This window comes from Lathyrus oleraceus, chromosome 3 (genome assembly GCF_024323335.1).
Source record: "Lathyrus oleraceus cultivar Zhongwan6 chromosome 3, CAAS_Psat_ZW6_1.0, whole genome shotgun sequence".
NCBI classification, from domain to species: domain Eukaryota; kingdom Viridiplantae; phylum Streptophyta; class Magnoliopsida; order Fabales; family Fabaceae; genus Lathyrus; species Lathyrus oleraceus.
In genome coordinates, this window is record NC_066581.1 from 93200952 (window position 1) to 93225697 (window position 24746).

The 24746-nt window shown below is 34.9% G+C and overlaps 1 protein-coding gene across 1 annotated transcript; it reads right to left on the bottom strand.

Annotated features, from left to right (window-relative positions):
- Positions 1-11050: 11050 nt before the first annotated feature.
- On the bottom strand, positions 11051-12843 carry LOC127125570 (E3 ubiquitin-protein ligase PUB22). The gene has a single exon (XM_051054346.1). It carries the CDS (start codon positions 12551-12553, stop codon positions 11291-11293), a length of 1263 nt encoding a protein of 420 aa, XP_050910303.1. The 5' UTR covers positions 12554-12843; the 3' UTR covers positions 11051-11290.
- Positions 12844-24746: the final 11903 nt, after the last annotated feature.

The following is a 24746-nucleotide window of genomic DNA, read 5'->3' on the forward strand; positions in this document are numbered from 1 at the left end:
ATATATATATATATATATATATATATATATATATATATATATATATATATATATATATATATATATATATATATATATATATATATATATATATATATATATATATATATATATATATATATATATATATATATATATATATATATATGTGTGTGTGTGTGTGTGTGTGTGTGTGTGTGTGTGTGTGTGTGTGTGTGTGTGTGTCCCTGGGAAGGATAATTGTTTTCCTTAATTCTTCTCATAATATTATTCATATCTTTTACTTATCCTTCTTAAATATGCTTATTAACATTTGGAAGAAGATAGTGAAGATCGAAAGGAGGTTTTTGTGGGGTGGGGTGAAAGGAATTTCCAAGATCAACTGGGTTAGGTGGACTGATGTGTGTAAGCCCAAAAAGTTATGAGGGCTAGGTGTTAAGGAACTTCGCCGCGCTAATTTGGACATTTTGGGTAACTGGAGATGGAGGTTGATTTTAGGTGCCTTTGGTATCTGGCGAGATATTTTGTGTTCTAGATATGGAGCTACCCAGTCTACCTCTATCTCAGGGGAGGGAGCTGGTAGTCTTTTTTCAATTTTGTCTTGGTGGAGGGATATCTCTTCTTGAAGGGAAAGCCGAGGACGCCTCTAATTAGTTCATGGACAATCTCCAGTTGAGAGTGGAATCTGATATCCTCGCCTCTTTTTGGAAAGACCTTTGGATCATGAAGTCTCCTTTTATTGTGAGATTTCCCAGATTCTTTTACATTTCTGATCAGACCAATCTTTTTGTAGGGGTGATTGGTAGGTGGCAGGGAGAGGTTTGGGAGCTTAAATGGAAGAGGACTTTCCTATTTGATTATGAATGTGTTCTTATTGGTGAGTTTTTCTTGGTGATTAGGGATTTTATTCCTTCCATCGAGACAGACTCTTGGAGCTGGCATCTTGCAAATGATGGGTTGTATTTTGTGTCCTCTGCTTACTCCTGTCTTCTAACTAGCGTTTTTCCGCATGAGCGTCAAACTAGTCATGTAGAGGGAATCCTTCCAAGTATTCGAGTAGTTGGACCCCCTCAAACGTCATTGTGTTCTCTCGACATCTCATTCAGGATCATATCCCTACTAAAGAGAACCTGTTCAAAACTGGGTTTTTCCTTGACTCAAGGACCTTCTCGTGTCCTTTCTGTTTGGCTCATCCAAGGCCGTTCTCTCATCTATTTGTCACATGTGATATGGTGGTTTCTCTTTGGCATCTGATCTTTAGGTGGTTATGGTTGTCTGTAGCTTTATCTAGTGACCTTGTGACCCTCTTTCAAATGTTCTCTCCTATTTGTGGTCCGTCTAGTATTAAGGGAAGTCTTTTGATGATTTGGCATGCTATGGTCTGGTCAATTTGAAAATCCAGAAATGATAAAGTGTTCTCTGACTCACTGGTGACAGTGGAAAATATGGAAACAAGAGTATCTTTTTGGCTTGAGAATTGTATCTTCGTAGGTCCGTGGGCAACTCCCGTGCTTTCTCGGCTTGGCGAGATAACCCTATTATGTATCTAAGCGGACATCGGTTTGAGTGGATATGACCTCCCTTTGATGTATTCTCGCTATGTTTCTGAGTTGTATTTGTGGTTTCGGTGAAATCTAGCTTACTCCTTGTTTTCTATTTCCTTTTATTGATTTGATATTCTTTCTTTTAACTTAGTTGAATGTGTTTTTGGTGGTTTTGTTGTAGTTTTATTTCGTTTTTTTCTCTTGATCACAAGATAAATACATCTTGTACCTTTGTTTAGGATTTTAATTGTATTTTGACCTTTTAAAAAAAATAGTGAATAATACACAAAATTCATGTTTTTTCCATAATACAACATTGTGTTAAATAAATTAAACAAAATGTATGTTAACAAAAAAAGAATAAATGCTAACTAGTCACGTTGTTGTTGATGTAGCTGACGTTAAAATAGACCGAGGGGGTTGGCCATACCAATACCATGTGCATACATTTATTGGAAAAAATTGTATCAAAAATCAAATCTAGGTTCCGCGCCGGTTCCTAACCAGTCACGTTGTACTTTCAACGCCGTTCTTTTTCAGATGCCGCATTCATCACTTATCTACTTTTTTTTGTGTGGTCAATATTTAACAAATCTTATTATACATCATATTTAAGGCAATGCTCTTATGGATTTGGATATATGACCCTACACAGTTCGTCTTCTAGATTTGGATATATCTTCAATATTTGAAGAAAAAGAAAAATATTCACTAGAGAGAGAATATTACAAACACTTGATGAAAATTCAAATATTAACTTATAGAACTGTATCATATGAATTTTGTTTCTAAGAATTCTATTATAAGAAATAATATTAAATAAATAAAATTTTGATATTTTTAAGAACTTAAAAAATTAATTTTATTAAAAAAAATACTATTTCTAAGATCTATCTCGGTTAATAAATGTCAATATTATAAGAACAAATATTTTATAAAAAAATATTGTTTCTACCGTTTTGAGCTTCATCAAACATATTTAAACTAGATAAATATTTTTAAAGTTAAGTTTTTTTATACTACATCAGTTTGTGGTATAGAATAACAAACATGTAAATAAGGCTACTGATCTATATGATGGTAGATCCATTTTAGGCTCTTGCACATTATGGACCAAATCTTATGTTTTGGAGTTCTAAGAAATAACTCTTTGTTGAGGAATCTGGGTATCAAACTTTACCTCTTATGAACTCTGAGTATTATGACTAGAATCTCTATTGATTGAGTTATGTATTCCTTTTTTCCTCCTACATTACTATGTGACAACTTAAGAGCAATTATGTTATTCCATAATTTGGTTCTTCACGCCAATTCTAAACACATTAAACTTGATACTCATTTTATATGAGAAGGAATAATCTCAAAGAAGTTGGTTAAGTTTCTTTTATATTGTTTTTGATAAATTTATTTGGAGAAGTTTCTCTGAAACTGGTCATGATTAATAGTTTTTATGGCAATAATAAACGTAATCGCCTTTTTAACCACGTGCAACGGACTTAATAAATACATGTGACAGTTTCATGACTATTTGGCTGTCCTTTTGTAACGGACACGCCTTTATTTGCCTTTTCATAATACGAGGAATAATCCGGAATATACACAAACTATGACCATTAATAGATTGTCGATGTACAAGACCGTCCTTACATGGGTTCTAATAAAATCTGTTACACATGGTTAAAAAGGAGGTTACTTTTATTATGGCCATAAAGCATATTAATCATGACTATTCAAATGGGACAAATGAGACATTATAAACAAGACTTGAGACCAAACAAAAGGGGGGCATCTGCTTGATGAATAACACAAAAAGGAGAAACATATGTGAAAATCTTGGACAACCAACAATGGTGGCCATTGATCCTACCTAACTTACCTTATGTCAGACAAGACGATTGTGATCCCACCTGACCGACTTTAGGGGGATTTCTCCAAATGTTGTTTATCAAGAAAATTTGGCGCCCATCGTGGGGCCTTGGTGATATTTTCCCATGCCACATAAAATCATCTCCCACCCAAACTATGCGATGTCCGGATCATTTCCCAGTCAAAGTGATCCACCTCCGCCACAAGATTCAACCCAATTGTTCGCAGTGGTATAGGCTCTTCGTCAACATAATGAAACATTGCAAGATAGCGTCCACGTTTTGCAAACACAAGGTTAACATGATAGGGATACAAAGGAGGAGATTTTGGATTTCCAACCATTGTCCGAGGGGATTTGGGATGATCAAGTTCCAGAGAACTTTAAACCACCATCATTGGTACCTTTTAATGGTAAAACTGATCCATAGGAGCACGTTATTATGATTAATAATCAGATGGCAATAGTAGTGGCTTCTGACTCTCTTAAGTATAAACTCATGGCAGGTACCTTTAAAGAGGGGGCTCTGCGCTGGTATACGAGCTTACCCAAATTCTCGATCATTATCTACCAAGACCTAACTAAAAAGACGGTACAACACTTTTCAGTAAGAAAACATAGAAAAGTGTCGACTATCAGTTTATTCAACGTCATAATAGGGTACTCGGAGTCTCAAAGACAGTATCTGGCGAGGTTAAACGAAGAAACAATTAAGGTGACTCACCCGAATCAGGAGATGTTCGTGAGGGTATTCCAACATGGGCGACGTTATTACCAGAGAAGAATGCTATATCAAATGGGAGGAGAGCAACATGGAAAAGAGATCCCGAGACGCCAAGGAAAAAATGTGAGCTAAAAAATAGGGTGTTGGACATAGGAAGGAATACCCCAAGCCCGGATTAAGAGACCGAACTATGATGATACCATCCCGATGACCGTTTGACAAAGATGTCGAGTATACACTATTGAATGCCAAACGTGAAGATATTTTGAAAGAAGTATATCATCTTAAATTACTCCCTATCCCAGGGCGTCCAAAAGGTGTCCACGTCGTGATGGGACAAGACGAGACTGCATGGTGTGCATACCACATACTTAATTCAGAGAGGTTGTTTATTGTCATATGCGAAAGATGATGACAGACAACCAAGAAAGAGAAATCCTCCCAGAGGGGATATCAGCTCGGAAAATCCTCCGCAAAAGAAGGGGAAGAGCATGGATGAGGTCCACGAGACCCGAGTGACCCGTCATACATTGAACATCATTGCTGCAGGATTCACAATAGGGGGAAAAACTATGTCAACCAGGAAAAGATATGTCCGGGTAATGACGCATATCAGACAGAAGCCGCTTTCAGAAGAAGGTGAAAACACGGTCGTAATCATTTTTTCCATAAAAGATGCCGAAGGAGTATTGGCTCACGAGAAAGACCCAACAATAATTAAAGTACAAATTCAAGACTAGAGCGTGAAGTGAGTCTTGGTAGATCTAGGAAGTTCGGAAGATGTTTTGTATTGGGATGGATTCAAGGGTATGGATTTTGATATGGCTGAACTTTTACCTTTAAAAGGTACGTTGTTTGGGTTCTCTAGAGAACAAGTGTAAGTGTCAAGGTCAAGTACTTGATTGTAAATGTTGTATCTTCTTACAACATTATTATTGGTAGACCATTATTCAATGCTTTGGAGGCAACATTATCCACTTAATTCCTCATATTGAAGTATCCTCTCGAAGATGGCCATGTTGGGGTGATAAAAGGTGATCAAGGATTAGCAAGGAAATGTTATAAAGACAGTCTGAAGCTCAAAAGGAAAGCTCAAGCTAACGAGCCAATAAAATATTATCATTTAAAGGTGAACATAGTTGATATTGGTCTAAGAGAGGGTGCAACATAGGATAGTTTGACACCCATCAAAGATGTGAAGAAGGTACAAACCGGTGCCCAATATCCCAGACAACTCAGATTGGTTCTAATTTTTCTTTGGAGGAGGAAGCCGAGATCATAAGAATATTGAAGGAGAATATAGATTTGTTCGCATGGAAACTGACTAACATGCCCAGAATAGATCCAAATATAGTTTGCCACCATCTGGCGCTAGATCCAAGCATCAAGTCGGTGTCTCAGAGAAAGAGGAAGGATAGCGAGGACAAGAAAAGAGTGATAGAAAATGAAGTCGGAAAGCTTTTGAAGGCCGGTTTCATTCAGGAGATTAAGTACCCGACCTAGTTGGCTAACATAGTCATGGTAAAAAATAAATCAGAACCAGTGGCGCGGATCACAGTGGAAAAGGTACACCGACTCTAATAGAGACACATAATATGTCGTTTCGGCCTTCCCGGGGTCATTGTTTCAGACAACGACACACAATTTTCCAATTTCTCAATAGTAGAGTTTTGTAAGGATTTGGGAATACAAAATCGATTTATTTTGGTAGAGTATCCTCAAGCAAATGTTCAGGAAGAGGCAACAAACAAGATTATTCTATCTGGGATGAAAAAGAAATTGGATGAGGCTAAGGGGTTATGTGTTGAGTACTTACATGAGATCTTATGGTCTTATCATACTACCCATTATTTGACTACTCAGGAAACTCATTTTAGGATGGTTTATGGAGTTGATGCCATGGTATTACTAGAAATCAATACTCTGACTTGGATGCAAATTACTTTTTATGAGAAAGCCAACTCAGACGATCTGGACAATTCCGCATATTTATTGGATGAAGTCAGGGAAATAGACCACATAAGGGAGTTCGGAGCTAAACAAAGAATTGCCAAAATATTTAATATCAAAGTAACGCAAAGAGGATTTCACAAAGGAGATATGGTGTTGAAAAGGTGACTGACCCTAAGAAGAAAAGCAAGCTAGCTTCGAATTGGGAATGACCTTTTCATATACGTCAGAATTTAAATAATAGGGCTTATAAATTAGAAAGTTTTGAGGATGTTGAAATACATAGGGCTTGGAATGTAACCAACCTTAAGTTTTATTTCAACTAAACTATGTAATAAACAACATCAATAAAATTATGGGAATGAAATTTTTCCCTTGCAAGGGAGAGGGTTTTAATGAGGCACACATAGTTAAAACAATTGTATTGTAAATATATATAACGGGCCAAACGATCCTAGGACATAATCTGGGATTAGGCCCGGAGCCGGTGAGTAATCATCCAAAGGTCGGGACCTCTCGACATAATCGATTGCGGTCGAGCTAAGTTAACTAAAACCTCGGGCCTAACTGAAGGTCAAGTTAATTGAAACCTCTGGCATAATCGGTTGCGGACGGGCTAAGTCGACTAAAACCTCTGGCCTAACTGAAGTCCAAGTTAATTGAAGCCTTTGGCATAATTGGTTGCGGCCACACTAAGTTAGCTGAAACCTCTGGCCTAACTGAAGTCCAAGTTAATTGAAACCTCTGTCATAATAGGCTACGGCCAGGCTAAGTTAACTAAAACCCCTGGCCTAACTAAAGTCCAAGTTAATTTAAACCTGTAGCATAATCGGTTGCGGCTTGGCTAAGTTAACTAAAACCTCTGGCCTAACTGAAGTCTAAGTTAATTGAAACCTCTGGCGTAATCGACTGTGGTCGGACTAAGTTAACTAAAACTTATGGCCTAACTAAAGTCTAAGTTAATTGAAATCTCTGGCATTATCGGTTGCGGTCGGGCTAAGTTAACTAAAACCTATGGCCTAACTGAACTCCAAGCTAATTGAAACCTCTAGCATAATCGGTTGCAGTCAGGCTAAGTTAACTAAAACCTATGGCCTAACTGAACTCTAATCTAATTGAAAACACTGACATAATCGGCTACGGCCGGGCTAAGTTAGCTGAAACCTCTAGCGAAATAGGGTCTGTCTGAATTATAAAGAAGGACCATTGGTCGGGATATGCTTATCAGGGCTTGTGTCTTAGGTTTCTTAATTAAATGAGGTTTTATAAATGTTCCGGATTATATTATTAATGTGAACATGTCTCGTAGAGGTACTCAAGTGTTCTATCAAAGTAAGAAATATCTGAATTGACTTACCATATCCTTGCCCTTAGTTGGGGAGTGGATTTGACTGAGCCAGTTATATTTCAAAATTTATTTGTAACACTTAGGGCTTCTATAAGGAACCATATTAGAAAACAAATTATAAAGATAAATTATGAAAATGAGACAACCAGTAACACGGAACCAGATACGAGACTGTCATAGACGTTACGGATCACAGCAGGATCCAGGTACAAAACAAAAACGAAGAGAGGACAACATTCTTAAAAACATTACAAAACACATGCTAAGGAGTGACAAACAAAAAGGGGAATAAAAACAATAATATTCTTCATTCTTATCCTCATTAATAGCTCTGAGGTTGGCATCATCAACACAGTCTTCCTTGATCATATCATCAACAGGAGAAACCTTTGTTTCTTCCATATCCACGAGGTGGCCATCCACCACAACTTTGAAAAAATCCAGCTCAGACAAATCGAGCTTGAGGTGGAGGCACAAGACTTGAGCCTTTTCCCTGTCAAAAGCATTATCACATGCATCAAAGACGTCGATTTGAGCTTTCTGCAAGGCTTTTTGTAGTTGGTCATTTGTTTCCCGAGTTGATTTCATCTCCTCGGATTGCTTGGTGACAGTGGACAACAATTCTTGACTTAGCCTCCGACATTTCCCTCTTTGTCTTTTTCTCCAACAATTGTTTCTCCAGGTTGGATATTTTATCCGCTCGCGCCTTCTGTTCTTCCTTCAGCTGATTGATCTCTTGGTTGAGTTTGGTCTCATTCTGCTCATAATCATCCCCGGATTCAAACAAGCCTTGAGTTAGGACAACATATCTCATCAGATAGGAGCTGATGTTTTGGGTCAGCTTTTTCCGACCTATTGTCTTCACCTTGTTCACATCTTCCGTGGAATTCAGATGTTCGTAGAGGAATTTCAATCCGTCAAAGCTGTTACCCCGGAATTTAAACTCGCTGGATGGTTTAGTTTGGTCACTTCCACCGATCTCTTGCATCAGAAAGGAAATTTCCCAATCGATTCTACAAACCTCGTCACTCATCAAAGTTTTCATCTTCTTTGGGGAATCCGGGTGAGAGTCCTCCGGTGGTGGGATTGTTGATACTTAGGGCTCAGAAGCGCTTGGGGATGTTTTATAGGGTGCTACCTTTCTTTTCTTTAATGTCCGGATTTCTAAACTAGACAAGTCCAACTTGGCTGCAGATTGACCAATTCCTCTTCTCGCCGCACGTGCTTCCAATATCATTGTTTTCTGCTACTTCACAGACAAGTCAGTCATTTTTTGGCCTCACAAAATATTTCGAAAGCTTTGATAAACCCCCAACTATTGAGGAGGTGTTAGGAAGTGGCATTGTTTAGGGTTCTTAACAGGTCAAATTCAAAATCGGTAAAGGGTAAATGGATTTTAAAATCCTCTAATACACCATCATAGAAGTGGAAATACTCATCTTTGACTCCTCTAGGACAAACTATACAAACACGTTCCCTTGGGATGCATGGCTCCAATACAACATCATCCTCGTTTCCGGTACAGGAGATATTCTTCAAAGACCAAAGTTTAGCAATCTCTACTTTATCAATGGAGCTATGATCACATCTCATCACCTCTTGATCAAAGGAGTCGAAAATCTCCATTAACACTTCTACTGATGAACCAGATGAGGAGGATTCATAATCAGTAACGCTAAAAGAGGCGTAATTATCGCCATAAAATTCCTTTATAATACGATCGAATTCAGCTTGGCCTAGGGCATCCTTACATTCTCTCATGCGTAAGTCCCAGAGGTCTTTCTTTTCTTGGATACTTAGGGTTTTTAACGCATTTTTGTCATCGTCACATCATGTACAATAGCCATTTCTTAAGAGGAAGACAAGTGGACAAAGAGATAAAATCAAAAATACCTGAGATTGAAGAATGGTTGGAAGCTCAAAAATCATCTTGAAAGAGGAATAAATTACTTCAGTGGTTGAATAACAAGAAGAGGAAGAGACGACTTTAATAAAAGGAAGTCCCTTTTAACGATTTTTAAATGTGATGCGTTTGAGATTTTTGAAGAAAACCAATTCCTCATAAAAATCATCATTACAGAAGAAAGAGAAAATTTGGAAAAGATACGTCCTCACGTATGTCATGATTGTTCACATCACTAGGTCAGGTCTATAAAACAGACAATAGTATGTTAGGTCTGAGTTGTACCTCAACCATATGTTGGACAGAAAATGTTTCGGACTTCTTCTGTCCGAACATTTCTCTCTTTCAGATTTCATGCTCGGGGAGCTTATCTACATCCCGAAAAATTATGTTGACCAGTCGATGTGTAAATTTGGAAGAAGTTAGTGAGAAAGTAGGAATGGTTCGGGGGAAGTCGGTAGTTAAAGCTAGAGCACCGACTTGCCTAAGACATATTTGAGTTCTACCACGACTCTATGATGGACAGAAGATGTTTCAGGCTTCTTTTGTCCGAAAATTTATCTCTTTCATATTTCATACTTGGGGGGCTTATGTACATCCCAGAAAATTATGTTGACCAATCGATGTGTAAAATCGAAAGAAGTTAGTCAGAAAATAGGAATGGTTCGGGGAAACTGGGTAGTAGTTAGAGCTATAGCACAGACTTGCCTAAGAGATATATGAGATTGGAGGTCCTAATGGGCTAAAGTGGAAGACGGAAGAAGCCATCATATTGTTGGGTTTGAGGTCCTGATGTGTTGAGGTGGTGAGTCTCGGGACGTCGGGTATGGAAAACAGATAAGCCGAGATAATGGTCGGACGAAGGACCACCATGTGGAAACGGTTTCGAAAAGTGAAAGGTTATAACAACACCATAATGAAACGGGTGTTACCAACCATTAAGGAGTGAAATTAAAACATAAAGCGGCGGCGATATCTAGGCTATGAATTCAGAAAGGAAGAGGAAAGGACTCTCTATGATTGTTGGGGGTGAGGAATTGGCTTATATAAGGGACATGAAGAAATAAAGAAAATGGGGGAGGAGGAAACTATTTAAGAAAAACATTTATCGACATTTAATCTATCATTTGAGACTCTTCCTAACTAGTATCGAAGAACTCAATCTTTTAATATTTTTAATAAAGAACCTATACTATATTAATATATCAATATGTTGTATAAAATGTATTAATTTGTTGTATAAAATAGTAAGTCAAAAAAGTATGAGTTCACTCCTAATCTATTAAAAAACTAGTATTTTTAAACAAGAAAAACAATATTTTCCTCCACTTTTTCACATTTATTATTGAAGAATCAGAAAAAATACCATTATTATTTCGGCTTAAACAATTCATCTTATAAATTCACATAAAAATATAAATAATAATATTTGACCGGAAAAAAAATTGAGTTAAAGATATAAAATTAGAATAAAAACATATCTATTTTTTAGAAATATATATATATATATATATATATATATATATATATATATATATATATATATATATATATATATATATATATATTTATATTTATATATATATATATATATATACACATGACATTATAAGAATTAAAAAAAACTTATACACTTCAAAACATTTAAAAACTATAGCAGGGAGATCCAACATTATGAATTCAAAAATATTTTTATATACTTTAAAACAATTAAAATTATAATAATAAAGAGCTAATAGAGAAATAAATAAGAGATTCCATTTTCTTAAATTGGCATAAAGTATAAATAATCATAAGAAAAATAATCTGTGTCAATAATTTCTTGCACAGTGTGTACTCAATGCTATTTTGCTATCCAAATAACCTAACTATATCATTCATTCCTAAATATTGTATTTTCCATCTAACTTTGTACATAATTGATAAAATATTCCAAATCAAAATTTAATTTTCCATCTAATAATCATAGTAATTAATTTCAGATATAATTAGGGTATGAAGAAAGCAAATTACTAGGTATGCATGGAGAATCTCTCCAAACCCTAGCATGCATCTTAAGAATCTCCCTAGCTTTCTCCTTAGTCTTGCTTCCACAATCAACTTGAAGAACCAAACACAGTTTAGCAACAACACCAAGCTTAAGCATTTCTTGAACAACATTATGAGTTGCAGAGAATCTTGAAACAGACAACAGAATCCGAACAGCTCTATCGTTCGCGACCGACGAAACCCTAAGAATCTTCTTCGAAACAACAGCCATTCCTGCTCCATGTCTCAGAAGTTCAGCTCTTCCTTCAGCACACTGACAGAGACACTCCAACAAAACCAACATCATTTCATTTGGTTTTCTGTCTTTGCAATTCTCCAACAGAAGTTCGATTAAGACAGGAACTGTTCCTGCTTCAACACCTTTGATTCGGTTTCTTCCAAATGGACAGAGATGGATTAGTGTCTGAAGTGCCGCTTTTGATACCTTTTGTGATATTTGATCCTTCAAAACTTGCACCAGTTCGACGAATAACTCGGTGTTTTGATGTAGTAACTGCACTGGTTCAGCTACTTCTGACATTGATTTTAGTAAAAATACTGCATAAGCTCTTGATTCGAAGAAACCTTTCTGCATAACTTTCGTTAACGAGCCGATGAATTCGCCGTTTTTGAAAGCGAGTAGATTCTTCAATCCAGCTTCAGATACATGAAGGTTATGAAGTATACTTAATGCTTCATCAGCGGGATTAACGTTAGTTTCTGATATTAATAAAGACGCGGAATCGATGTTGGAACTATTGTTTATCACAATAGAAGCTAAGAACTCAACCGCACCAGCATCTTCCATGCAGCGTTTATTTGTTTCACTACCAGAAGCAAATGATTTAAGTTTTTTGAGAGATTTAATCTGAATGGTGAGATTTGAGTGAGAAGCTTCTTTGATGAGTTTCGCGATTTGGATTTTGTTGATCGGTGGTTTCGGAGTTGGGATCCTTTCGATTCCTTGTGAAGCGTTTAGTGTACACCAAGCTTGAATGAGTCTTCGAAGTGTGTGGTTTGGTGTTAGATCAGTGTAATCTGATAGCTGTTGTTTTGTGATCGGACATGTTTTGTTCTTCTTAGAGAATAGCCATTTTTCGATGCTTTCTCTGTCGTAGGTTATGCCGGTTGAAACTGTTACCGGATCCTTCATGATTTCTAATGAAATGGGACAGAGAAAATAGGTAGGAACATCAATCTCATCGTGATTCATTTCTTGTAATAGATAAAAGAATCTAACTGTCAGATATTCAGATGATTAATCTCTGCAGTTGCAGTTGCGAACAGATGAATACAGAGACCAGATGGAAGATAAAGAAGGATTATTTGTTATTTGATTGGAGAATTGAGTTTGTGATGGTTTGAGAGTTTTGGAATGAAATGATGAGAGGGGTGTGGTGGTGTTATTTATATGGAGGAGCGTGTGATGAATGTGGGATTAGTCAAAAACACGGAAAAAGTTTAAGAGGCTTTGAATGAAGAGAGAGAGAGAGGGGAGAGAGAGAGTGTGGGCGAAGACTATTCAACATTGGAATGGAATGGCTCAACTAATAACAACTTTAAAATACAAAGTGGTCAACGCCAACTAGACAAAAAGAGAAGAGAAAACAAAACAATTATTAGGCACATGGGGATATGCTGTTTGACAGCTTCTATATAAGGATCAACTTTAACTCTAACTTCTATTTATGTATATACAGTGTTTGGTTTGTGTTCTATTTTCATTGGTGAATATGAATAATTCTTTTAGACTATTTTTTTTAAAATGGAAAAAGATTATTGAAATATATAAAGCATAAAGTGGGAATAAAGATCCAACATAAATTTAAAGGTGTTAGCACTATAAACATGGAAAATAACTCCAAACCTAAAAGCTGAGTATAGCTAATAATTCAACGTATCTTTAAATTATTTTTGTAAATTATATTATGTCACGTCATATTAAAATAATTTATTCTATTTTAATTTTAGAGGTGCAATTTTAATGAATTTTATTGAGTTATATTTATATTTAATCAACTTTGCTCTATACATTTGTGAACAATTTAATAATATTATTAAATGTTATATTATTTTTAAAATTATTTTAATTTAAAATAAAGGCTAATGCTAACATGTGCCCCAAGGACACAAGTTAATGACTTATTTGTAGAAATATTTTTTTGAAATACGTGTATTTAATTTTTTAAAACTTAAAATATTGTTTTATTCCACACAAATTTTCTAATTGTAGTATCCTTAACTTGTGCCATAAGGGCACAAGTTAACAAGACCCTAAAATAAATTATAATTTTTAATTAATTTCCACTAAAAAATACTCCTTACCAGTATCTACTAAAACTCATGGATAATAAAAAATTTACCATTAAATATTTAGTGAATAAAATTGTAAAACACATGCTACGTCATCTAGCAATGTTTCATGAACGTTAACATCAACTAATTACAAAAAATAATGTGTTTTAACTTAAAAGACGCTCCGCAATTTAACTTTAGATAATTATGCTATTTACTATATAGTTAAATACTACTGTAAGAAAAGTAAAAACATTACTTTGAACTTTTTTTAGGAATAATATTTAAACAAACTTATTTTAAAAATCAAATTACTCTTTTTAGAAAAATCAAGCAACTGATTGTTTAAAAGTCATATTCCATCTCTATTAATCCGAATGAATCAAGTGGACTGGCATTCATTCTCAAGTTTTTAATAAATTATTTGAGAAAATTAATAATAAAAACTACTTCCTCCACCTAAATCAATATGTATGAGTTAATAATTGAAATTAAATCTTACTAATAATTTCTTAAATAATTATAATAATATATAATAGATGCTTTTATTTTTTATATTTATTTTAAAATATATCATATTAAATATATTCACCATCTACATTTTTTAAAATAGAAAATTCTATAGTAAAATGTGGCTAACAAATGTCTAATCTTAAGAGTAAGTGTCTATATTTTGTGTACTACTAAATATATAGTTTTATGAAATACATTTAGTGTGAGAAAAAAACATATTTACAACTTAAGAATTTTTTAGATGTATAGTTATTGTCATCTTCTCCAATATATTTTTTTAGAATTTTTATTTATTTATTTTGAAAATATATTTTTTCAGGATCCAAATCTACCTTAAAAATCTTATGGATAAAGCTGGAATTCGTAGAAGTAGATATCCTAGTGTTAATACGAAACATTCAGAGATCAATAGAAAATACTAAAATATGTGTTATGTTTTTTTTCTTCCGAAAGTTGTTGGTGTCAAATGGATGAAACTCAAAATAGAGAGAAAATACTAAGAAGAAAATGAGATTCAATATAGTGTGGTATATGATAAAATTTGTGAACTTATTCAATCAAATGGTTGTTAAACATGGTTCATGACGAGAGTTAATTGAACCATCACTTTAGAAGCCACCGTACTTATAACGACAAACAAAAAGAAACAAAAGCTACACAAAAATTAATTGCTAATATAAGTGGGAAGCAAAACACATCTCCAATGATAAAAAATATCCAAACAATCAAACATGTTGTTCGCGGTACGGTTTGAACGGTTTTGACACTAAAAGTCATCTAAACTGTAAGACAAAAAAACATGTGATTCGATTTTATTCGATTGATTTTTAGAAATAAAATTGAACCAAACCAAACCAAACAAATGCAGGTTGGATTGGTTTTTTTTTTATAAATAATTTTTTGAGTTATACTTACACATATAGATAACATGTGTTTAGTCATTCATACATTATTATAAAATAAATTTATAATTTTTAAAATAAATTTATAATTTGATGGATAAATATGAATTATATTTTATAATTTTATCTTAATTCTAAATGACAAAAGCAAGTGTATGGATATGACTATGTTAGTCTCATAACACTACTTAATTTATTTATCATCAATATATTATATATAAAGGATTGAAAATTAAAAAAAATCTTTTAATCTTATCCTTATCAATGTAAAAAAATTAAAAATAAAAACAAAAATAAATATATAATAATTTTATTTTAAATAACAATAATAGTATTTATAAATAAATAATTTTTTGTTTTTTGTTGATATATAAATTAAAACAAATATCATACAAAGAATATGATAAAATATACATATAATACTTGTTGATTTCTCTATAGAATTAATATATATATATATATATATATATATATATATATATATATATATATATATATATATATATATATATATATATATATATATATATATATATATATATTTGTAAGAATTTGTAACATGATATAGTTTGGTTTGGCTTAGTTCGGTTTGCAAAATGCAAACCGCAAACCGAACCATGCAGTTTTGTTAGAAAATGATTCAAACACATCCGAATCAAATGCAGTTTTTTACGGTTTCGGTTTGGTTTGGTTTGATTATCGGCTTTCTATTGGGTCAATTCAGTTTTGAACACCCCCTAGCTAGAGTTTCCTAAAGAAATCCAACGAAGAACAATGTCGATCTTCAACGAAACAGTAAGGATACACCAAAGGGAGGAAAAGGACATTAAAGCCGCTATTGACAAATGTGAGATATAATATGGTCGAAGGGTAGCTTCTTGATTCGACAATTCGACAAGATTATTAGCATCTTGTCGAAGTCTGTTCACATATTATAATTGAAGTATGCTAGGATTGTTAGCATGTTAAATTAGGCCTGTTTGTTACATCCAATTGTTTAAGTTAGTTTGTTCTTTAATTTAGCTTATGTAATGGGTCTGTATGTAAAGGCCCATTAGTTTAGTGTGTTAGTTTTCTTATAAATAACATACTAGTCTCTCATCATTGCATAATGCAAATCCTAATTAGGATGAGAGAGGTTATTTGCTACTTTGTAACACTTGTAATCTTGTTCCTAAGAGAAAGGAAAGAATAACATTTTATAACTAATTTCATTGTGTTCTTCTTGCTTCCCTCTTTTCTACCCTAGTGGGTTTCTTGTCGATCAAGGAAACGATTATACTTTGTTATTTCGACATCCTTTTTCACAACAAATTGGTGCATTGAGCATGGAGAAGATGTCGTCAACAAAGTATGAGATTGAAAAGTTCACTAGAGTGAAAGATTTTGGTTTGTGGCACTTGATGATGAAAGTCATACTAGTTCAGCAGAGTTGTTTAGAAGCGTTGAAGGAAGTCGAAGCCATGAACAATGCGTTAACGGACAAAGAAAAAATGAATATGGTAGAGAAAGCCCACAACGACATCTTATTAAGCCTTGGGAAACGACGATGTCTGGGTTATGGGTGAAACTCGAAAGTTTATACGTGACCAAATCGTTGGTCAATCGCCTCTACCTAAAGCAAGTTATGTATTCATTCAAGATGAGTGAAGACAAAGTTTTGGCTGAGCAGTTGGATATGTTCAACAATCTGATTCTTGATCTTGGAAATCTTGATGCAAGATTGAGGATGAAGATCAAGCACTGTTGTTGTTGTGTGTTTTTCCCAGATCACATGCTCACTTCAAAGAAACTCACTTGTATGGAAGAGAGTCTCTGACCTTTGAAGAAGTTCAATCAACCTTGTATTCCAAGGATTTGAACAAACGAAAAGAGCACAAGCCTTCTTTGACTGGTGAAGGCAAGAAGAAGGGTAAAAGTCAGCAAAAGTCTTATAGTGGTGATGCATCTAGTATTCGATGTTATCATTATAAGAATGATGGTCATACAAGAAAAGTGTGTCATGAACGTCTGAAAGATCATGAAGGTAAGTATAATGGCAACGCATCCATTGTTCAAGATGATTTCGACTCATATAATGTTCTTATAATTTCAAGCGGCGACTCAAGTAAATAGTGAATTATGGATTTAGGTTGCACTTGGAACATGACTCCAAACAAAGACTTGTTCGAGGAACCCTGTGATCAAGATGGTGGATTTGTATTGCTTGAAAATAATAAAGCTTGCAAGATTGCAGGTGTTGGATCTGTGAGATTCAAGCTAAATGATGAGTCAATAGGGTTGTTGACTAAAGTCAGGTATGTACCTGATTTGAAGAGAAATTTGATTTCTCTTGGTGAATTCGACAAGAAAGGATATATTTTCCAAGGAGAGAAAAGTATTGTAAAAGTCATGAAGGGGTCGAAGGAGGTCTTAAGAGGCGTTAAGAAACAAGACTTATATACCCTTGAGGCTGAAGTTGTCAATGGTTCTGTAGATGTGGCATCCACGAAACCTTTGTCGAAGACGAAAATTTGGCACATGAGATTGGGCCATGTCAGTGAAAGGGGTATGGTCGAATTGGGGAAACAAAATCTACTTGGTGGAGACAAAGTCGAAAAGCTAAAGTTTTGTGAACCCTGTGTACTTGGAAAATATTTTATAGTGAAGTTCAATAAAGGCAAACAAAGAACACATGGATCCCTTGATTACATCCATGTTAATCTTTGGGGGTCTGCAAGGTGTCCATCGCATTCAGGAGTAAGGTATTTTTCATCCATAGCTGATGATTATTCCAAAAAGTTATGGGTATTCATCTAGAAGACTAAGGATGAAACTTTTGAGAACTTCAAAAGTTGGAAGACTCTGGTCGAAAATCAGACTGGCAGAAAGGTCAAGAGGTTAAGAACCGACAATGACCTTGATTTTTGCAATGAGGCGTTCGGCATTTTTTGTGCAGCCTCTGGTATTGCAAGGTACAAAAATACTACAGGTACTCCCCAGCAAAATGGTTTGGATGGAAGGTTTAGTCGAACCATTTTGGAAAGAGTTAGATGCATGTTGACTAGTGCTGGGTTAAAGAAGGTGTTTTGGGTATAGGCTGTTTCGACAATAACATATATGATAAGTAGATGCCCTTAGACTGTGTTAGATATGTAGAAACATGAAGAAGTTTGGTTGGGACACCCATCATATCTCGACAAATTTAGAGTATTTGGTTGCATAGCATATGCTCACATTAGGCAAGACAAGATTAAACCTAGAGCTCTGAGATGCATGTTCATGGGATACACTAAAGGAGTCAAAGCTTATAGGCTATGGTTCCTAGAGCCAGGTCACAAGAGGTGTATCACTAGTCGATATGTAGTTTTCAATGAAGCTGAGATGACTTTCAATAAAACTGATGACGTTATTCGAAGTGCACAAATATTTGAAGAAGAGCTAGAACATTAAGAGATTCTTGCTGAGGCGGAGCATGTCGATGCTGAATTGTGTATCCCAGGTCAAGTTGAAGAAGGAGTATAAGATACTAAAGATACTGAGGAAGTTGAGGAAATTGTCGATGACTACCTATTGGCAAGAGATAGGTCAAGAATATCCACCAAGCCACCTCAAAGACTTGGGTATGTAAATCTCATAGCTTATGCCTTAATCTCTACAAGTGAGGTTCTAGATGAAGAACCTAGAGACTATAAGGAAGTTATGAGGAGTCTAAATAAGACTAAATGGATGAATGCCATGGATAATGAGATGAATTCTTTTCATGATAACCACACTTAGGAATTGATCACCAAGACATTACCAAGTTACAAGTTTTTCCACTGTATGTAGTTGATAAAGTTGCATGAAGAAAGCTAGTTTGTTCTCTTGATGTTATAGAGTTTGTTCTAAGATGGAGATTTATGAGATATTGTATCGAACTCTAGTATGGTCGAAGGGTAGCTTCTTGGTTCGACTATCCGATAGGATCATTAGCATGTCATCGAAGTTTGTTCACATGTTGCAGTTGAAGTATGTTAGGATTGTTAACTTGTTGAATTGTGCTTGTTTGTTATGCCCAATTATTTATGTTAGCTTGTTCTCTAAGTTAGCTTGTGTAATGGCATGTGTGTAAAAGTCCATTAGTTTAGTGTGTTAGTATTCTTATAAATAGCATATTAGTATCTCATCATTGCATAACATAAATGCTAGTTAAGGTGAGAGAGGCTATTTGCTACTTTGCAACACTTATAATCTTGTTCTCAAGAGAATGTAAAGAATAACAATTTATAATCAATTTCATTGTGTTCTTCTTGCTTCCTTCTTTTCTATCCTTGTGGATTTCTTGCCGATCATGGAACCGATTATACTTTGTTATTCCAACATCATTTTTCACAATAACAAAGATGTGGGATATGATTCTCAAGACAGTCTGAGAAAGTACAAGAGTTACCCACAGACTTACTAAGACACCATTTTCTAAGCAAAAGAATGCATAAGTCTTCCATGTCCTTAACTGTCACCAATTTACTTGTGAAAACTATATAGTTTCAAGATTTATGAATCGACCAAAATTACAATATGTCAAATCATAAGCTAACCCTCCTAATCTAAGACAAACCACCACACACTGTGGACACTTGAACGATGGGCTAAGAGTCTCTAGGTAAAACTACACTTCAACCCAACCACCTAAAAATCATGTACCCGAGAGTCATTACTACCTCACAAGTTACGAAAAGATGAGAAGACGACTCAAAAAACTTTGAACATAAAGGCCAAAAGACACCTCCGATCCTAGAGCGACTCCCATTTTAAAAAGGCTCTCTCTCTGATAAAAATACGATCTTGCAAGAGCTGTCAGAAGAAAATAATAACTTTAAAAGGGGCCCAACTTCTCTAGATATCGAAGAGAACCAACTATATAAATGAGATCTTACTGTTCAAAGGGAATCCTCAAAATGAAAAGGAAAAAAAGTATTCGATGAACACAAAATAAAAACCATCTTTAAAAAAATGCCACCACTAATATAAGAAAATGAATATCTTTATAATTGTCTTAATTTTATGCATACACATAATCGTTCAATAGATCGACATATAAACAATTAAATTATTGATGACAATTACTTCTCATAATTTAGTCAACCTTATTATCCTTTCTTTTATAAAATAATGAATCAGATAATGTATCAATATTTAATTATTAATAACAAATAATCATAATTTATATTAAAAATAAATTATTATAATTAAGTGTATCATTCCATATATAATGAACAAAATCATCAATCAATCAAATAATCTATTAATAATTAATAAAGATAGCAAATAATCATAATTTATACTAATAAATTAATTAATTGTTGTAATTAAGTATATCAATCCATTTATAATCAATCAAAATCATCAATACTGTACATAAGAGATATTTGAAAAAGAAATGTGATGAAATTTACAAATTGGCTATATTTAATTATAAAAAAGAATTGCGTTTCATCTAAAATGTCTGGATTTGGCTGCTATCGACAAAGCTAGAAGTTGATTGATATTTTTCCACCATGGTGTGTCATGTCATGTATGTAAAGTATAAACAAAACAAAAAATAGATGCAAGTGGAAGATTCCGTTTTACTTTGCGCAAATGGAATGGCGTGAAAACTGTGTGGCTGTCGTGTCTTGTGCTCTTTTGTGCGAATATGTTTGAACTTTCATCAAGAGAATGTAATAAAATGAAAATAAATAGAGTGAAATATATGTGAGGTCCTTTTAAATATTTTAATTTTTGATTTTAACCTCTTAAAACTTTTTTTTTTGAATGAATGGTGTAAGGAGAATTATTCTTTAAAGATAATATTTTAAAAGATTAAAAGTGAAATTTAAAATATTTAGAAAGATCAAAAATATATTTAATCAATTAAATAAAGAAGTTTATAATTAAATTTTATTATTTGAATTGGTAAATAATGAATGAAAATAATTTTTTTTTAATAACCATCTTTTTCAAAAAAAAAATCAAAAATAACCAATAATTAAAAAAAACAAAATAACCTGATTTTGTAGAGGATGCGTCAGATGAATTGGCGCACCCTCAATGCATGAAGAGGAGGCGCCAATAGCATTGACGCATGCATTTGGCTCCTCATGAGGAGGCGCCAATGCTATTGGCGCTTGCATTGACCCTCATGAGGAGGCGCCAATGCTCCTGACACCTAGGTGCATTTTGGATGGTGAGCGTCAATTCATCTGGCGCATACACCCCTTGTATTTTTCTAAAAATTTTTTAAATTTTTTAAATTTTTTTAAATTTTTTTAAATTTTTAAATTTTTAATTTTTAATTTTGTTTATTTAATAAATAAAAAATAGTAATGGAAAAAAATAAATTTATTGATGATGTAATAATTGGTTATATTGGATTGACAATAAACTAATGACCGACCCGATTATAACGCCCCATGTTCCACATCCAGGTGTGTTAGTTTGTCTCTGAGGTCTCCCACGATTTTCTTGAGGTGTTTGAGGTCTTTGTGTGCTGACTTGATCGAGCGATGACTGATGGGAAGGTCTGGCGGAAGTTTCAGCGGTATTTGACAGATGTTTCATCATTTGCTCCCAATATCCGGAGGGGCTCTGGCCAACGGCGCTTCCGTAATGGAGTTCGGTGCCCATGTCATCATAGTTAAGTCGTTGGGATTGGGTGAATTGGGGACGGTATAGTTGCCCAAATTGGGTCATTGAGTCGTTTTGGAAACGAAGCAATGGTTCCTAGGGCGTAGTTAAACAATGGTTGGGTGTTATGTTGATGGGATGTTTGGGTGGTCATTGGTGGGGGGTTACGATGAAGTGACCCATATGAATCATCTGGGCTATAGACTATTGTGGTTGTGGGGTTTGATTCTTGGTTTTGTGTTTGGGTAGGTGGTATGAATGGATTGCGATGTTGGATGGTTGGTTGTTGGGTGGATGGCATGAACGGATTGCGAGGTTAGGTGTTTGGTTTTTGTGCGTATGTGTTAGGTTGATGTTGTGTGGTTGGTTGTTGGGTTTGGGTGGATTCACATTGGTGTTGGGTGGGGAATTGTTGTGGGGCGTACGATGACGAAGCAAGTTGGCGTAGATCCATCAAATACCGCGGCTCAGATACAAATTATTGAGTTGTTACTAACCTAAACCATGCCATATATTGTTGAGTCGGTCTTGCACCATGGATGACTGATTCGTTTAAGATGTGTTGTCGTCGATTCCTCCATTGACGACACATCTCTTTTGCAAAGTCTCTCCAGTCAGAATAATCCCATTGTGCATCAACCCTTTTTTGATGCCAATTCCCCAAACACGTAGGAGATTCTGGAATTTGTTGTAGCGTGTCGAACTGCAGCTTAACCCGGTCACTCTGGTGCATTTCCACCGTAGTGAATCGGATAATCAGTGTCTTCGCTGTCCAAACTACAGCATCGTCATGGTTCACATCATGATCCAGACCCAGATATGGCCTCCAGATAAACTGTAAAATAATACGAAATGATTAGATGGAAAATAATTTGATAAGTATTTTTAAATTAAAATATAGTTGTGTAGGATTATTACATCGTCATGTCCAATGTGGTCCAATAGATTGCGATAGACTACAATAGCATGTTTTGAACACCTATTGTAGTTCATCCCCCTTACTGACCACCTTAGATAAAAAAAAGTGAAAAATATTATTTACTGTTAATTATAATATAAAATATAATTAACTAAATGGTAAATGGTAAAGTGTTAGACTTACTTGGTTGCAAACGGGAACACGAATGGGCGCTCATTTATCGGGGCGAGCGACAACATTCTTGACCAACCCAAAGCTTGAAGCAAATACGCACATGAAAAAAAAGTACAGGTATTATTTTTTGCAGTTTTACACATTGCACTATATAGATGGGTCAACACAGTTGAACCCTAACTATAAGTGTTTACCTTATTAATGTTGTGTAATAAAGGTAAATACATTATATTTACAAAATTACCTGTACTTTCTGGAAACAAAAAATTACCAAATAAAATCATAATATAACACCGAGCTTTTATTATTTTCTCGTACTCAGTTGAATCTTCGGACAATACTATACTGCCATAGTATTGTTTAAGGTATTTTAAATTTATACCTTGCCCCCTTCCTTGACCGGATGTCTCTCCCTCGGTTTCGTCGTCTAACAAAGGGGCACCCAATAATTCATTGCAGATATTGTTTTCTTAGTTAACTCTATCATTTACGACCTTTCCATCTATACGGAGGCTCAACAACATGTACACGTCCTCAAGTGTGACGGTACACTCACCAATCGGAAGGTGAAATGTGTGGGTCTCGGGTCTCCACCTCTCCAACAAAGCAAGAATGAACTTGTAGTCCACTGAGTACAAAACAATGTTGAGTAGATTTCCAAATCCACATCCTCTAATATATGGTTCTATTAAAGGATCGTGGGGTACATATTCATGTACACGGCATCTAAAACGCTTCGGATCCTAATAACAAAAAAGTAAGAAATGAAATAAGAAGAAGAAATACATAATCAACAAAGACAACTCTATAAGAAGTAAGAAAAACATAAATAACAAAGGTATAAGACTAAAAACGGAATAAGTAAAAAGAGAGAGATAACATACAAATGTCAAGATATTCTCAAGTGTGCCTCTGTGTTCATCGCCCATAGTCAACAAAGACATGATTTTATGTTGCAGACCTTGATTGTGGTAGAGAAATAGTGTGACAAAGAAGAATATAGTTGAGTATTGATGAAGATGATTTGATATTGTTGATATGAAAGACTATTTATAGATGAATGAGTGAGTAGGTTTGCAACCTAAGAAGAATGGGATTGGTTGCATGCAATGGCAAAAGAAGACAATGGAATGACAAAATGCAGAATCCACATGTTTGTCTTTGTCCTAGGCGCATGTGAAGAATCCACATGCAAAGGAAGAGGCGCCCTTCCTCTTGGCGCCTGCATGTGATTCTTCACATGCAAGGAAGAGGCGTCCTTCCTCTTGGCGCCTTAGTGTAGGGAAATGGGAAGGGGTGCCCTTCCTAGTGGCGCCTTAGTGCAATTGATGTGAAGGGGCACCCTTCCTCTTGGCGCCCAAGTTGCTTTATGGCGCCTAGGGAATGGGCGCCTGTTAGGGAATCTTAGGGCTCAGGTACTCCTTGCTTCAGAGATTCCTGGATTTCCTGGGCACATGTGTGTTCTTGTCACTATTGTCACTGCATGTTAGATTCTTTTTACTGCATGCATGGTCAAGTCTGTACAGACAATGACCAAATGATCAATGCAACGCTATTTATATTGTGCAGATGAACAACTTAGCAATGCATTCAATTCCAGTAAAGAAATTTACATATTTAATATTTGAACAAAATGTCTTCCACACAACATTACATGATCAATGCCCATATCGAAGGTGAAATATTTGATCATCAGTTGTTCGGTTTTTGTTTTCGAAACACAGAGGTAACTCAGTTTACAATAAATCGACAATCAAATTTTTCACATCTGAAACAAAGAATAGAAAAAAAATTGCAGTGCACTAATGTGGGCCAAATCATCTATAAAAATCTGGTTTGGTTTGCAGAAAACCAGGTAAATTTTTATCAGAAGAAGATTCGAGATGATGACGATGTTCAACATATGTTTGTCAGGCACAAACAATCCGGGTACAATGATATAGAGTTGTATATATTACTATATCAACAATAGGTGT

What these genes read in the sequence shown, in the direction of transcription:
- LOC127125570 (XM_051054346.1), bottom strand. Translation starts at nt 12,553, where the DNA reads ATGAATCACGATGAGATTGATGTTCCTACCTATTTTCTCTGTCCCATT.